Source organism: Bufo bufo, chromosome 8 (genome assembly GCF_905171765.1).
Source record: "Bufo bufo chromosome 8, aBufBuf1.1, whole genome shotgun sequence".
Taxonomy (NCBI): Eukaryota; Metazoa; Chordata; class Amphibia; order Anura; family Bufonidae; genus Bufo; species Bufo bufo.
In genome coordinates this window covers 169,723,347-169,737,464 of record NC_053396.1, presented here as the reverse complement: position 1 = coordinate 169,737,464, position 14,118 = coordinate 169,723,347, and the positions used below count along the sequence as shown (strand labels likewise).

The 14,118-nt window shown below is 44.2% G+C and overlaps 1 protein-coding gene across 1 annotated transcript in view; it reads left to right on the top strand.

Annotated features, from left to right (window-relative positions):
- Positions 1–12,143: 12,143 nt before the first annotated feature.
- The window catches only part of HTR2C (5-hydroxytryptamine receptor 2C), a 186,061-nt gene continuing 184,086 nt past the window's right edge, over positions 12,144–14,118 (top strand). Inside the window, exon 1 of the mRNA XM_040405385.1 lies at positions 12,144–12,596. Coding sequence (XP_040261319.1) covers positions 12,212–12,596 — 385 coding nt within the window. The 5' untranslated portion in view covers positions 12,144–12,211. The remainder of the gene's footprint in view (positions 12,597–14,118) is intronic.

Genomic DNA, 14,118 nt, shown 5'->3' with positions numbered 1-14,118 from the left:
ATAGGATTCGGTGTGATTGCCATTCATACAGCTGTCACCCGCCACCTATGGAGTGGCCTCATTGCAGCAGTCCACTCCATACATTGCCTCAGCGACCGTGATGTACTTTACAGGTATACCTGATTTATAGCGATTTTTGACAAATTAAATTTGTAACAAATCAAATTTATTGGCAAAATTTAGCAAAATTTTTCTAAACTTTGGTCATCTCTAGTCCTTGGCCCTGATCAAGGACTGTTCAGAAAGTTGTCATGTAGCTACTCAAATGTGTCGTTATGCCAAGTATGTTTTTAGAATCACCAAGCATATCAAGCTATTGTTTTCAAAGAGAAAAATAAAATTATCACACCACACAAGGCCTAGAGCACATGCTTCAACAAAGGATGCCCCCTTGCAATCAGTAGGTACTAGTGATGATCGAGCATGCTCGGCCGAACACCTGTTCGGCTCGAGCATCTCGATGCTCGGCACATGGCGGTACTCATCCGAGTACCACATGTGCTCAAGCGCCATGCTCGAGTCTACTGCCCTCACGTAAGTACTGCCCTCACTGTAATGCCAGTAGCCATGTTGGCTACTGGCATTACAGTGATTAGCTGGCTGGAACGCGTCATCGGGTGCTATATAGCACCCGATGACGCATGTTCGGCTCATTCGTAGTCAGGGAGAGCTGAGCATAGGAAGGGACAGACAGTGTAAGGAGTGTAATTAAACATTTTTTTTGTACAAAAACAATTCAGAGACCCAAAAGTCCTTGTAAGGACTATTGTGTGTGACAGCAGCAATATATGTTTGTAGCGCAACCTGCGCTAAATTGCTCAGTGTTAGGGAAAGCTGTGCATAGGAAGTGACAGACAGATTAGGGAGTGTAATAGGAAGATTTTTATTAGAAAATCTTTTCAGAGACCCAAAAGTCCTTTTAAGGAGTATTGTGTGTGACAGTAGCAATATATATTTTTTGCGCATCCTGTGCTAAATACAGCGTAATAGGCTTCTGCGGACAGTTAAATTATTTGCGCCACATCTCCTGTGTAAAGTGTGCGCATCCCTAAAATATCAGTGACATCCAGTGTACTTTTTTCATAGACGGTGTTCGCTGTGGACAGTTAAATTATCCGCACCCTATCTCCGGTGTAAAGTGTGCGCATCCTTAAAATATCAGTGACATCCAGTGCACTTTTTCCGTAGATGGTGTCCGCTGCGTACAGTTAAATTATCCGCACCACATCTCCTGTTTAAAGTGTGCGCATCCTTAAAATATCAGTGACATCCAGTGCACGTTTTCCGTACATGGTGTCCGCTGCAGACAGTTAAATTATCTGTGCCACATCTTCTGTTTAAAGTGTGCGCATCCCTAAAATATCAGTGACATCCAGTGTACCTTTTTCCATAGACACTGCGAACAGTGGCATTACTTATGGTACTTGTCCTGTATAACGTTTCCTAATCACAAATACCTTTGTACTATTTTTTATGCATACACTTCAACAGCACACCACTCTTAAAGTCAGACCAGTGCAACCAGGTAGTTGGTTGGATTGCAGCAGATAATGCTTCCAGTCGGTTAAGCACCACCAAGTCCAGTCTCAGTAGCCAGGAGTCTGGTAAAAACAATCCTCACCCTGATACTCCTTCCTCCCACCATGTACAGTCTGGCCAAACAAGTGATTCCACACTCGGATATTCCAAGGACCTCTGATCATTGCCATTACTTGATTTGGCCCTTTCGCCAAGCGCACTTGAAGAGAGACATGAGATCTTGTGCCCTGATTACCAACCTCTTGAGTGTCCACAGTCACAAGAACATGACGGTGGGGAACACAATTAGTGTTTAATGAGGTGGATGATGATGAGACATAGTTGCCAATGGGTCAACAGCAATTACTGTCTCAAGAGGTTCATGAAGAGAATGAGACACAGATGTCAATCACTGAGGTTGTGGTTAGGTCAACAAATCAGGAATGTGATCAGAGTGAGGAAGTGAAAGAGGAAGTGGTGGACAATGAGGTCAGTGACACATCCTGGGAAGGTGGAAAGCTGAGCAAGGACAGCAGTACAGAGGGGGAGGGATCTGCAGCACCACAAAAGGCTGGAATAGGCAGTAAGGTGGCAAAAGGGAGAAGGTGGGCCACACCAAACAGGCCCGCAACTGTTCCACGGAGCACCCCCTTGCGGAAATCTCCCTTGCCAAGGGGTAGATGTTCCGCAGTACGGCACTTTTTTGAGGAAAGTGTGAACAACAAAATAATAGCAGTTTGCAACCTGTGCCATACGAAAATGAGCCGGGGCGTGAACACTAGCAACCTCACCACCACCAGCATGATCCGCCACATGGCATCCAAGCACCGTAATGTTGGAAGAATGCCTGGGTCCACAATCTGTATCTGCGGGTCACACCACTGCCTCCTCTACCCCTATGTTACGGTCGAAGGCTCAGGCCCGGATGCCTCCTGCCCTGCACCTGCATCTTCGCAAGCACCATCAGCGACCACATCCACTTCCGTGTCCCAGCGCAGAGTACAAATGTCCTTACCCCAGGCATTTAAACGCACGCGCAAATACCCAGCCACCCACCCACAGGCCATAGCACTAAATGCACAGCTTTCCATATTACTGGCCCTGGAAATGTTGCCATTTAGGCTTGTGGACACTGAGTCCTTCTGCAGCCTGATGTCGGCGGCCGTCCCGCTTTACGCAGTCCCCAGCCGCCAATATTTTTCAAGGTGTGCCGTGCCCGCCTTGCAACAACATGTGTCCCATAACATCACACGTGCCCTGACCAACGCAGTTACTGGAAGGTCCACTTAACCATGGACAAGTGCATTCGGCCTGGGATGCTACATTTTCCTGATGGCACACTGAGTGAATGTTGAGGAGGCCGGGAGTGTGTCGTTCCCTGGGATGGCACAGGTGCTACCAACGCCAAGGATTGCGGGCCCTACGTCGATAAGGCTTTTTGACAGCATCTACGTTAGTGGTTCTAAACCCCACTTCTCTTCCGCCTCCTCCTCCACTTTTACCTCCGATTTATCCGTGTGCAGCACCAGTCAGTCATCAGTCGGTAGCTGGAAACAGTGTAGCACTGCAGTGAGGAAGCGGCAACAGGCCAAGCTGAAGCTGATATGCTTAGGGGACAAACATCACACCGCTGCAGAGCTGAGGCCGGGGATAAGAGACCAGACTGAACTGTGGCTCTCGCCACTCAACCTGCAACTAGGCATGGTTGTGTCTGTTAATGGCTGTAACTTGGTGGCGGCTTTGGAGCTCGGCAAACTCAGATACATTTCATGCCTTGCCCACGTGTTCAACCTTGTGGTTCAGCGGTTTCTGAAAACCTACCCCAATTTGCCTGAGCTACTGGTTAAGGTGTTCCGCATGTGTGCACATTTCCACAAGTCATCGACATCTTCAGCCGGTCTGTCAATGCTGCAGCAGCTCTTGAAATTGCCAGCTCACCGGCTGTTGTGCGACGTGAGCACGCGCTTGAACTCCACGTTTCACATGTTGGCCAAGCTTTGTGAGCAGCAGAGGGCAGTAGCAGAATACCAGTGGCAACATGGTCATCGCCTTTACAGTCAGCTACCGCTATTCACAAGCGAGGAGTGGGCATGGATGTCTGACCTCTGTGAGGTTTTAAGAAACTTAGAGTAATCAACACAGATGGTGAGCGGCGATAAAGCTATTATCAGTGTAACCATCCCATTTCTGTGTCTACCCAAACGCTTGCTGCTCACAATTAAGGACAATGCTTTGCATGTGGAAGAGGTGGAAATGGGAGAAGACATTACACAGGGTGATAGCAAGGCCACCCTCAGTTCTCTTCTCAGCGCAAATTGAACGATGAAGAGGAGGAGGAGCAGGAGACGGTTGCTTCCACTACAGAGGGTAGTACCCTTGGAAGTTTAATTCCATCTAATCAGCATTTGTGGGAAGACGAGGAGGAAGAGGATGAGGATATTGAGAGTCATCTTCCTGATGAAGACAGCAAACTTCATGTTAGGATGCCTTTCCAGCGACCCGCTCATTATACACATTTTAGACAACACGGATTAGTGGTTGTTCACCTTTCTCGACCCCTGCTACAAAGAGAACTTCTCTTGTGGAGAGGATGAGAAAAACGGTGCAATACCATAAGATCCTTGTTGAAAAATTGCTCCAAAAATTTTCATCTGACAACACTGGCGGCAGAGTCCGTAGTTCCTTGGCCAATCGAGGAGGGGAGACAAGGGGAACACACAGTAGTTCCAACAGTGGCAGGGCAACACTCTCCAAAGCCTGGGACAATTTCATGACACCACGCCAGCTCCCTCACCCTGATGGTCTAGTGTCACAAGGAGGGAAACATTTTGGAAGATGGCGAAGGAGTACATAGCAGACCGTGTCAGCATCCTCAATGATCCCTCGGTGCCTTACAACTACTGGGTGTCCAAACTGGACATGTGGCACAAACTGGCGCTCTACGCCTTGGAGGTGGTGGCCTTCCCTGTCGCCAGCGTTTTGTCTGAGCGGGTATTTAGTGCTGCGGGTGGTATTATAACAGATAAGCATATCTGTCAACTCAAGAAGCTTACAGGTTGACTCTTATAAAAATGAACAAGGCCTGGATTGGTGTCCCACAGATCAGCTGTTCTCTGCTCCGGTGATGTTAGTTCCGGTTTGATCGAAGTCTCGTCTTACTTCCTGCGAGAGCTTGGTACAAATGTTAGCTTACGTGAGTAGGATAATACTTTTTCGATAAAGTTTCGATGAAGTTTCGTATGTTAGTCCATGGCCATGTATCGTCGAGACTGCTGACAGGGAGAGAAATCAGAGCAGTTAGAGACTTACAGAAGCAGGAAAACATCACAATACGCCCTGCAGACAAAGGGGGGGGGGGGCCATAGTGGTTTTAGACACTACACAGTACAATGAGGAATGCCTAAGGCAATTGGGAGATACAACCACATATAAGAAACTAAAAGGAAATCCGGGACAGGATTTTAATAAGATCCTGACCAGGTACTGTGATAGGGGTTTGAAAGACAAGATCTTGTCTGATCAGGAACGGAATTTTATCTTGGGCACACAGGGGAGACTACCTGTCTTCTACTGTCTGCCCAAGATCCACAAGAGTTTAGAGAGTCCACCAGGACGCCCTATAATCTCTGGAATAGGGTCAATAACATCTAACCTTTCCCAGTACAACGATGCCCTATTGCAACCTGTGGTGAGGAAGACCCAGTCATATATTAGGGACACCACTGACATCATTGGGACAGTGGAGGGCCTGGACGCCCGGCCTAGCTGGATCCTCTGCACGCTGGACGTCCAGTCCCTCTATACCAGTATCAGACATGACCAGGGCATTGCTGCAGTAAGATCACAATTGGAAATGGATGGCACTATGTGTTCCAAGCAGATAGAATTTTTGATGGAGGGTATCAAATATATACTCCACCATAATTACTTCTATTTTGAGGGGCGACCATTTCTTGCAGCTTTGTGGGACGGCTATGGGGACCAGGTTCGCCCCAAGCTGCGCAAACTTTTTTTTGGCGCAATGGGAGTATGAAAACATCACTCCGAGGCTGGGGACGGACCTGGTCCTCTGGCGTCGCTACATCGATGACGTTCTTTTTATTTGGGGGGGGATGCCCACCAGTTGTGTTTATTTCTGGAAGATCTTAATCACAACGATATGAACCTGGTCTTTTCATCGAAGATGGGAGAGGAATCCACAGAATTCCTGGATATCCAGATCACACGACGGGAGAATAAATATGTGTGCAACACCCACTACAAATCGACGGCTAGAAACAGCTTTATACGTTTTTCTAGCTGCCACTTACCCCAATGGCTCCTAAATATTCCTTCAGGCCAGTTCCTTCAAATCAGACGCAATTGTACTGACGAGGCAAACTTTAAATCTGAGGCCCTGAGAATGAAACAACAATTTGAGTGCAAAAACTACCCTGAGAAAATCTTACAAGATGCCCTAGAAAAAACGAGGAAAATAGATAGAAGAACCTTTTTTCAGCCACGCACGCACAAAGACACAACAAAAGAGAGTGAATTTAGGATTATCCTACCATACAGTGCACAATTCAAACAAGTCCGTCACATCATAAATCAACACTGGTACTTTTTATTAAGAGATAAAGTCATTGGACCTACACTTCACACCTTTCCCCTTATCACATTCACCAAATCACCTAATTTAGGCATAAAAATTGCACCGTCAGTTAAAAATCACAAGAAAAAAGAGGCACTGACAGTTCAGAAATGGCTAAATATGAACGGGTTCTATAGATGCGGGAGGTGTCTAGGGTGTAGGAGCACGTCATTCCCAAAGAAGACAACTAGGGTCCAATCCACCCAAAATCAGTTTGCCTTGAATATTAGGGATTGCCTAACATGTGATTCCTCCAGTGTGGTCTACCTTGCCCAGTGCCCTTGCCAGAAACAATACATTGGCAGAACGAAGAGACCCCTGAGAGTGAGAATAACAGAACACCTAAATAACATTAAAAAAGGATTTGAAAATCATTCCTTATCCAAGCATTTTAAGGTGGTACACAACAGCAATATCAGGGGTATCACGTTCGTGGCCCTGGAGAAGGTGGACACACACTGGAGAGGAGGCAATCAGATTATGAGGATGTCTCGAGCAGAATCGAGAAGAATTTATGATTTTGGGAGTCTTCTCCCTGCAGGCCTAAATTCAGATCTGGAGATTTTTTGTTTCAACTGAAGTACTAACAATATTGCGGTGACAATACCAATAAATATCACTGATAGGTAAGACAAATGAGATATAGGTAGCAGTAGCATGCATCATAATATTCTAAAATCTTATGTATAATCCACATGCCATATGAACTAAAAGCACCAAAAAAGAATAATATTCATTGACATCTATAAAACTATAGTGACTTATCCATCGGATATGTAAACTATATCCCTTTTAGGAAAGACGTCTATATAAATAGAAAAACGGGAAACTGCCATATAATTAGGAATGGCAAAGAATTGATAGGAAACACCTATAGAAGACATATAGGGACATTCTACACATTTTTTGAAAAAAAAACGCAGGTGCAAAAATAAAACGCATGAAAAACGCATGTCAGATAGAACTTAACAAAAAATACCCATATTACTCAGATACACCCCTTGGGAGGGTGGGGAAATATGTAATTTAATTTAAGATGTATACAAACAATTGAAAAATTCCCAAAAGATCTTTATAACATGGGAGCATTCTGCGAGGTGACCTCAGAAGAATGAGATAACGATTTTTTAATGACTGATTTTTTTAATGTTTGATTAATCTTCCGGTGTGAGTTGTCTTTCCCCTCTCTGCCTTGGACAAATCCTGACTGTTCTGGACCTATTAACGAGGGTAGTATTTTGCTTAGTCTAGTTGCTAGAATTTTAGCCCAAATCTTTAGGTCCAGATTCAAGAGGGAGATTGGTCTATAACTTCCACAGTTCTGAGGATCCTTGCCTTTTTTGTGGATAAGTGTGACATACGATTCTTGTGTCTGTCTAGGAGGGTGACCGCCCCGTAATAACGCATTGAAGACGTCAGTAAATCGGGGTATAAGGATATCCTGAAATCTCCTATAATACAGAAGAGGCAAACCATCCGATCCCGGACTTTTACCTGGGGGGAAGCTCCGTATAATAGAACTCACTTCCTCCGTTGTGACGGGGTGAGTTAGTGAGTCTGGGTCGTCAGGGTGCACTGACGGTAACTTAAGGGAGTGTAGGAGTTCTTTGATGTGTGTCTGTCTAATATTTTCTTGGTCTTGAAATTTTGATTGGTTAAGGTTGTATAGCCCCTCATAGAATTTTTGGAAGGCTTTTGCTATCTCAGGCGTTTATTGGGTAACGTTACCATCTGTCCTTCTTATTTTAGGAATGTATGTTACGTTTTTTGTCTTTTTCAGTAATGAGGACATCAGTTTACCCCTTTGTTCCCATGGGGGTACACTTTATGTTGGAAATTTAACATTTGTTTCCTTACTTTCTGGGCTAAAAGTTTGTTAAGTTGCAGTCTAGGCTCCGTGAGTTCCCTTTGTTTCTCTCTACTTGCAGATAGTTTGTTTAGCTTTTCCACCCTTGTAATTTGAGCTAGTATTGAATATAGAGTCTTTTGGTGTTCCTTTTTAACCCTGGTACCCAGAGAAATAAAACAACCCCTAATGTAAGCCTTGTGGGCTTCCCATACAATAGGGGAAGTGCTGTGTGTGGTGGAGTTGATCCCAAAATACATCTCTAATTGAGACCTAACCTGTTCGGATTGTAGCCTGTTGTTCAACAGGGACTCGTTGAGTCTCCAGTTCCACTCTCTTCTTGGTAAAGAAGCCAGGGTGAGGGTCACGTGGCATGGTGCGTGGTCAGAGATGGTGATGTTCCCGATCTCAGCAACGCTAGAGACAGGCAAAAGAGAGGTAGATGTTAAAATATGATCTAATCTCTGGTATGAGCCATGCGGGTTGGAAAAGAAGGAGTAGTCCTTAACCGTAGGGTTGCGGCTTCTCCATATGTTTATCAGTTGTAGATTATGTAGCTTTCTGTGTAGCCTACTGATATGTTTCTGCGCAATATGTGACTTGGATGTGGAAGAATCAAGTTCTGGGTTCAATACCAGGTTGAGATCCACCCCCAAGATCACTGAACCTTCTGCAAAAAGTTTAATAGTGTCTAAGGCTTTAAGGAGCCATTGTACAGTAGCTGTATTCGGGGCGTACAAGTTGGCTAAAGTGTATTTTCGTGACGCTATTTCCCCTTTCAAAACCAAGAGTCTACCTTCAGCATCTGTAAGCTGCTGGTTTAGTATAAATGGTATGGAGTGGTGTATGGCAATAGAAACTCCCTTGGAGGCTGAGGTGGGGTGGGTGCTATGAAACAATTGGCTGAATGGGCGAGATGGCAATTTTGGCATTTTCTTCTGACGTAAATGGGTTTCCTGTAGAAAGGCTATATGGGAGCCCATTTTCCGTAGTGCTAGCATCACCTGACCTTGCTTTTGAGGCGAGTTGAGGCCCTTGGCGTTAAAAGTGGTTATTTTAACCTCTGTCATCATTTCCTGAGGATATGAAGAGTCTCAGGACTCCGTTACAAATGTGAGAGGTTTGTGAACCTTTCAGGAAGGAGGAGGGAAGGGAAAAAAAAAAGGGGGAATAATAAAAAAAGAGAGTGCTGGGGATAAAGGGGGAGGGGAGAGAAGAGAATATAAGAATGCAAGTACTAAGCAATACAGCAATGGACTGGAATGGGGGGTGAAGAGGCAGTGATATTCCCAAATCTGGGGTTAGGGTTAACAAAGAGGGAGGGGGGTAGTATCTATCTAGACGTATACTTAGGAAGGATAGCTGAGAGCATATACCGAAGGTATACGCGGCATTTTAGTAATAAACCGGAACCATAGTAACTTTTCAAAACTATTGATAAGAACTGGTAAATTGAGAAATATAGGCCCAAAGTTCAGAGCCCAGACCCTGAATGTGGATAAACTCCCCACGGGTTAATGAACAACCGTGACAATTATGGCTGTCCTTTTGAGCTGAGGCCTTCAATCCCTGGGTCCGTCTTCAGGGTGGAGGGGAATGCGCTCTGCACGCTGCCTTGTTTATCTTGGTCTTTGCCTTCAGCACCTTCTTCCAGGGCTCTACTTGTGTGAGTCACGGTAGGTCTGCGGGCTTAGTTATCGGCATCCACGAAGGAATTTCTACCGGGTGCACTCATATAGCCTCCCAGGCTTTCTCTAGGTCATCTGGGGTGTGGATCGCTAAGCGTCTCCCGTTTTTCAGGATCGAGATGCCAAAGGGGTATAGCCACACGTATGGTATTTTTTGCTCTCTCAGTGCATCAAGTAGTGGCTTCATAATGCACCTTTTTGCAAGCGTGGAAGGCGCAATGTCCTGGTAAAGTGCAATGTCCGCTCCATCGTATGTGATCTGCCTTCTGTCTCTAACTGAGGCCATTATGCGGGCAGTGTCCACAAAAGAGAGCAAGCCACAGACCAAATCCCTGGGTCTTTCGTTCGGCTTCGGCACGGGTCTCAAGGCCCTGTGGATTCGCTCGATTATGATCGAGGCAGCTGGTTCCTGACCTAAAAGATCTGCGCATATTTCCATAGCTACTGTGCGCAGCGATTCAGATGCCGAGGACTCTGGTAGTCCTTTAATGCAAATGTTTCGCCTTCTGCTGCGATTTTCCTGATCCTCTAGTATTAACATCGCTCTGTTGAGCTCTGCAGTGTGCATGTCGAGGTAGTCTGCCATTCCTGTGGAGTGTGTTACAAGCTCCTGCGTCGCAGTTTCGAGAGTCTCCACTCTATGCCCAATTTGTGCAATCTCCGATTTTATATCGGACAGTTCGGCTAGTACTGGCTTTATGGCTTTTTCAAGTGCCTGCCCCAGTACCTTGGTGAGGAAGGACTTTGACACCGGTGAGGGGTCCCGAGATTCCACTGCATCCCCCTGCGAGCTGTCCACATCGGAATTCTCTCCTTCCTCAGCGCATGCTGCTGCCGACGCCATCTTAGGGCCCGCGCCTGGTGAGAGAAGAGTTTTCTTCTTGAGGAAACGCTGCATAGCTTGTTGGCTCTTTTGGGTTCTTGGTGTATCGGGGGGGGGGGGGGCAGGACCCCTGTCTCTCCCGTACTTGACCATTTTGGAATGGATCACCGCTGTAAAATTGGTTAAGTTCGCTTGAGTGTGGAGGAGCCGAGGTTTCACACAGCCATCTGCAACCACGGCCAGGCTCCGCCCCTACAAAATATGTTAACTTTTATGGCGTTCTCAGCCACACTTGCCATTTTTACAAAAAGTAAGGGGGGGGGGGGTTATGTGGTGCTGGGCACATTTATAATGCTCTAGAAACTGATATAAATTATACCAGAAATCTGTACCAGCCTCCTTACTTGTGTAAATTTCAGTTTTATCGCACGGATATATACATATGTGTCAAAATTATTAAGAGATATCTGCCCTTTATTTGTGGTTCTTCTGACACCAGTGGGAGATTGATTAAGACAAGCATAGTTTAAGACTTTAGCACACTACCAAAAAATTGCTTTTCTTTCAATACTTTGTTCATGAGCCATCTCAGTTTTTTTTTTGTTTCCTGTTACAGAAACAAAATATACTGCAAGATCAATAATTTATGTACTTTTTCGGTCATAGTGAGGGGTTGTGCCAATTTTGCATGTCATTCCTAATCCAATGTTTAGGAAATAACTAGTCTGAGCTCTTGGACCCCTGTTGCGTCCTGTTTTTCCGATTAGATAGAGCCGTAGATTGGTCATGCTCCCGGCCATTCCATTCGATCTCTTTTAGACCTCTGGAAGTAGAGGAGCAATGTACTCGGCTATCTCCGGAAGTGCCATAGAGAATGTATGGAGCAGCAGGGCACATTCCCCACAAGACGCTCCATCAGATCAGTGGAACAGGCCCAGGTTCTCAGGATCAACGAGGTACAAGCAGTCAGACCCACAGTGATCAGCTAGTTAATCCATATTCTGTGGATAAAGGATGACCTAGTCAACCCCTTTAATGTTTTCAATCTAATCCAATCCTGTCCTTGGCTCCTACTGTACACATCATGAACTCCACTTGTATTAGACAGACTTTATGGAGCAGAAATGCTTTTCATGGTTGGCTTTTTCCAGGGTGTACTTTTAAGCGGAGTGGTGAATAAAGGCATTCATTTGCTCTAATTGTATTTTTTTTCATTATTTGTGATTCGGAAGAGTGAAGATAATGTAAAATCATTTTGCACATTATGTTTCAGTAAAGATGAATTCATGATGATGGCCACAATTCCCGATTATGATTCAATGCAATTCAATATTAGTACATGTATACTTAAATTATTACTTTGTGGTTATATTCAGATATTATTAAGTTTAAGTTGCTTCATATTGAAGTATAGAAGCCATCAATCAATTACTTGAGTCTACAATATAAATCTAATGATACCAATGCTCTTTGTGTTTTGCAGGATGCTTGACCAGAGAATGAGGTGGACACTTCAGACACTTTTGTCCTTCTGGGTCAAAAATCAGTTATCATCTAACTACCAAGACAGCAATAAGACTTGGAACATTATGGATAATCTAATTCTTTGTTCCATCTTCAGGGAACTATACCCAACATCACTGCCCACATGTCTTGATCAGAAATTATATGTTTTCCTAAAGCACAATCCAAATTAGCTTTAGATGATGAGCACTGTTAGCGGCACAGGGATGTTAATCAGCCTGACAACAGTATCGGTTACGCTAGATATCGGGATACACAATGGACTGATGGCCTGGCATGTTAACAGCAATGTGACTTCAAATCAGAGTATGCCCACATTGCAACCCACAAATGCATCTGATGAGGAAAGGCCATCTTACTCATCACTTGAAAAGAACTGGTATGCCCTTTTGACTTTGATCATCATTATATTAACGATTGGAGGAAATATTCTTGTCATTATGGCTGTATCTTTGGAAAAGAAACTTCAAAATGCGACCAACTTCTTCCTCATGTCTCTGGCTGTGGCAGATATGCTGGTGGGAATTTTAGTCATGCCAGTTTCCCTGATAACAATTCTGTATGGTAAGTAATTATTAAGTGTTTCTTTTCCACAAAATGTAATGTAAAGTCACATCAGCACAGTTTTTTTTACATGAACGTTATATAACTACATTAACTTTCAAATGAATTTTTTTATGATGGAATATGATGTTTTATGATCAGCTGAAGAAATTAAAATGCATGGATTTCAAGTGATTGGTAATGTCTTCTCAAGCAAAACCAATCACAAGGAACCTTGCTGGCAGAGATTTTCTTTCTCAGCTGGAACTGTATGCATTTCGTTGAGTATCCAGGTTTTTACCAGCTTAGAAATTTACAGTTTGATGCTATTGCACTTGCTCCAGAAGGTGTACTTGAATATGATGGTTCATATTTACTTTATATATGCAAGCTAAAAAACTGATTTAAAATTACATAATTATACCCTGGGCATTGGAAAGTCTACTATACTGTATGTACATATTTTAGAGAGGTTAACTAGAGGAGTTGTAACTAAAATATTAATCCTTAGACATAACCCTTAATGTTTGAAAGGTAAGGGGAAGGGAAGAACTCCTACGTAGAGAACCCCCTGCTAATCAGGCTTTTACAGCACCCTCCGGGTTTATCTAGCTTGGGGGAATATAGCTGAACAAGAGGAAACATCCGGAGCGCTGCTCGCATCGGTGAAGAAGAGTGTAAAGTAGACTATATAAGTTATCAAAGACTCTATGTAATTCGAAGATAAAACCACAAGAAGGCACTAAAAGATGATGTGTCCTCCAGATATTTTCTATTTCAAGCCACTTCAGACCACCATGATAACTCCCAGCCATAACTAATTTCTGCTGCCCAGATGTGTTCAGCACCTAATTTTCCTAAGACATATGCACCCCTTAATGCACTCTTGAGACCTGACAGGACAGTGAATAGATTGAATAAGGGGGAAATTATCAGCACATGAGATTAACCTGGAGGAATGAGAAGGGAGTACAAGGGACGGCAACAATTATTACTATATATTCTAATGATAATTGATTGGGATCTCTGGGGTCAGACCTTCAGAATCAAAATGTCTGTGAAGGTTCTCATTTATCCAGGTCATGGTATATCTGTAAAGAATAAATCAAGGCAACTGGACTTACTGTAGATTTCTTGAAAACGTTTCACTCGTTCTTCCAACGAGCTTTCTTAATTCTGAGTGACTGTACAAGAATTCTCTGGGAATAAATATGCAACTGAATCAACATCTGGTAATTATACCCAGCATGGGGTCAGAGGTCATTATACCCAGCATGGGGTCAAAGGTGTTGATTCCATTATCCTAATTGGAGTCAGTAGGTGATAATGACCTCCCAGAAAAAGGTGTCAAGACCGCATTGTATGTGGCAGACAATAGATGTCTAACCCCCTTCCCCCCCGCCTCTATTCAAGCTTGGCTTCTCCATTTTTACGTAGATGGCCTCCTTCACACCTTGTGGGCATGTATGGCTGCCAATGGAACTGGTTCTCTTGTATTTATTGATGATGTGACTGCTGACAAAAGCAGCAGGATGAATTCTGA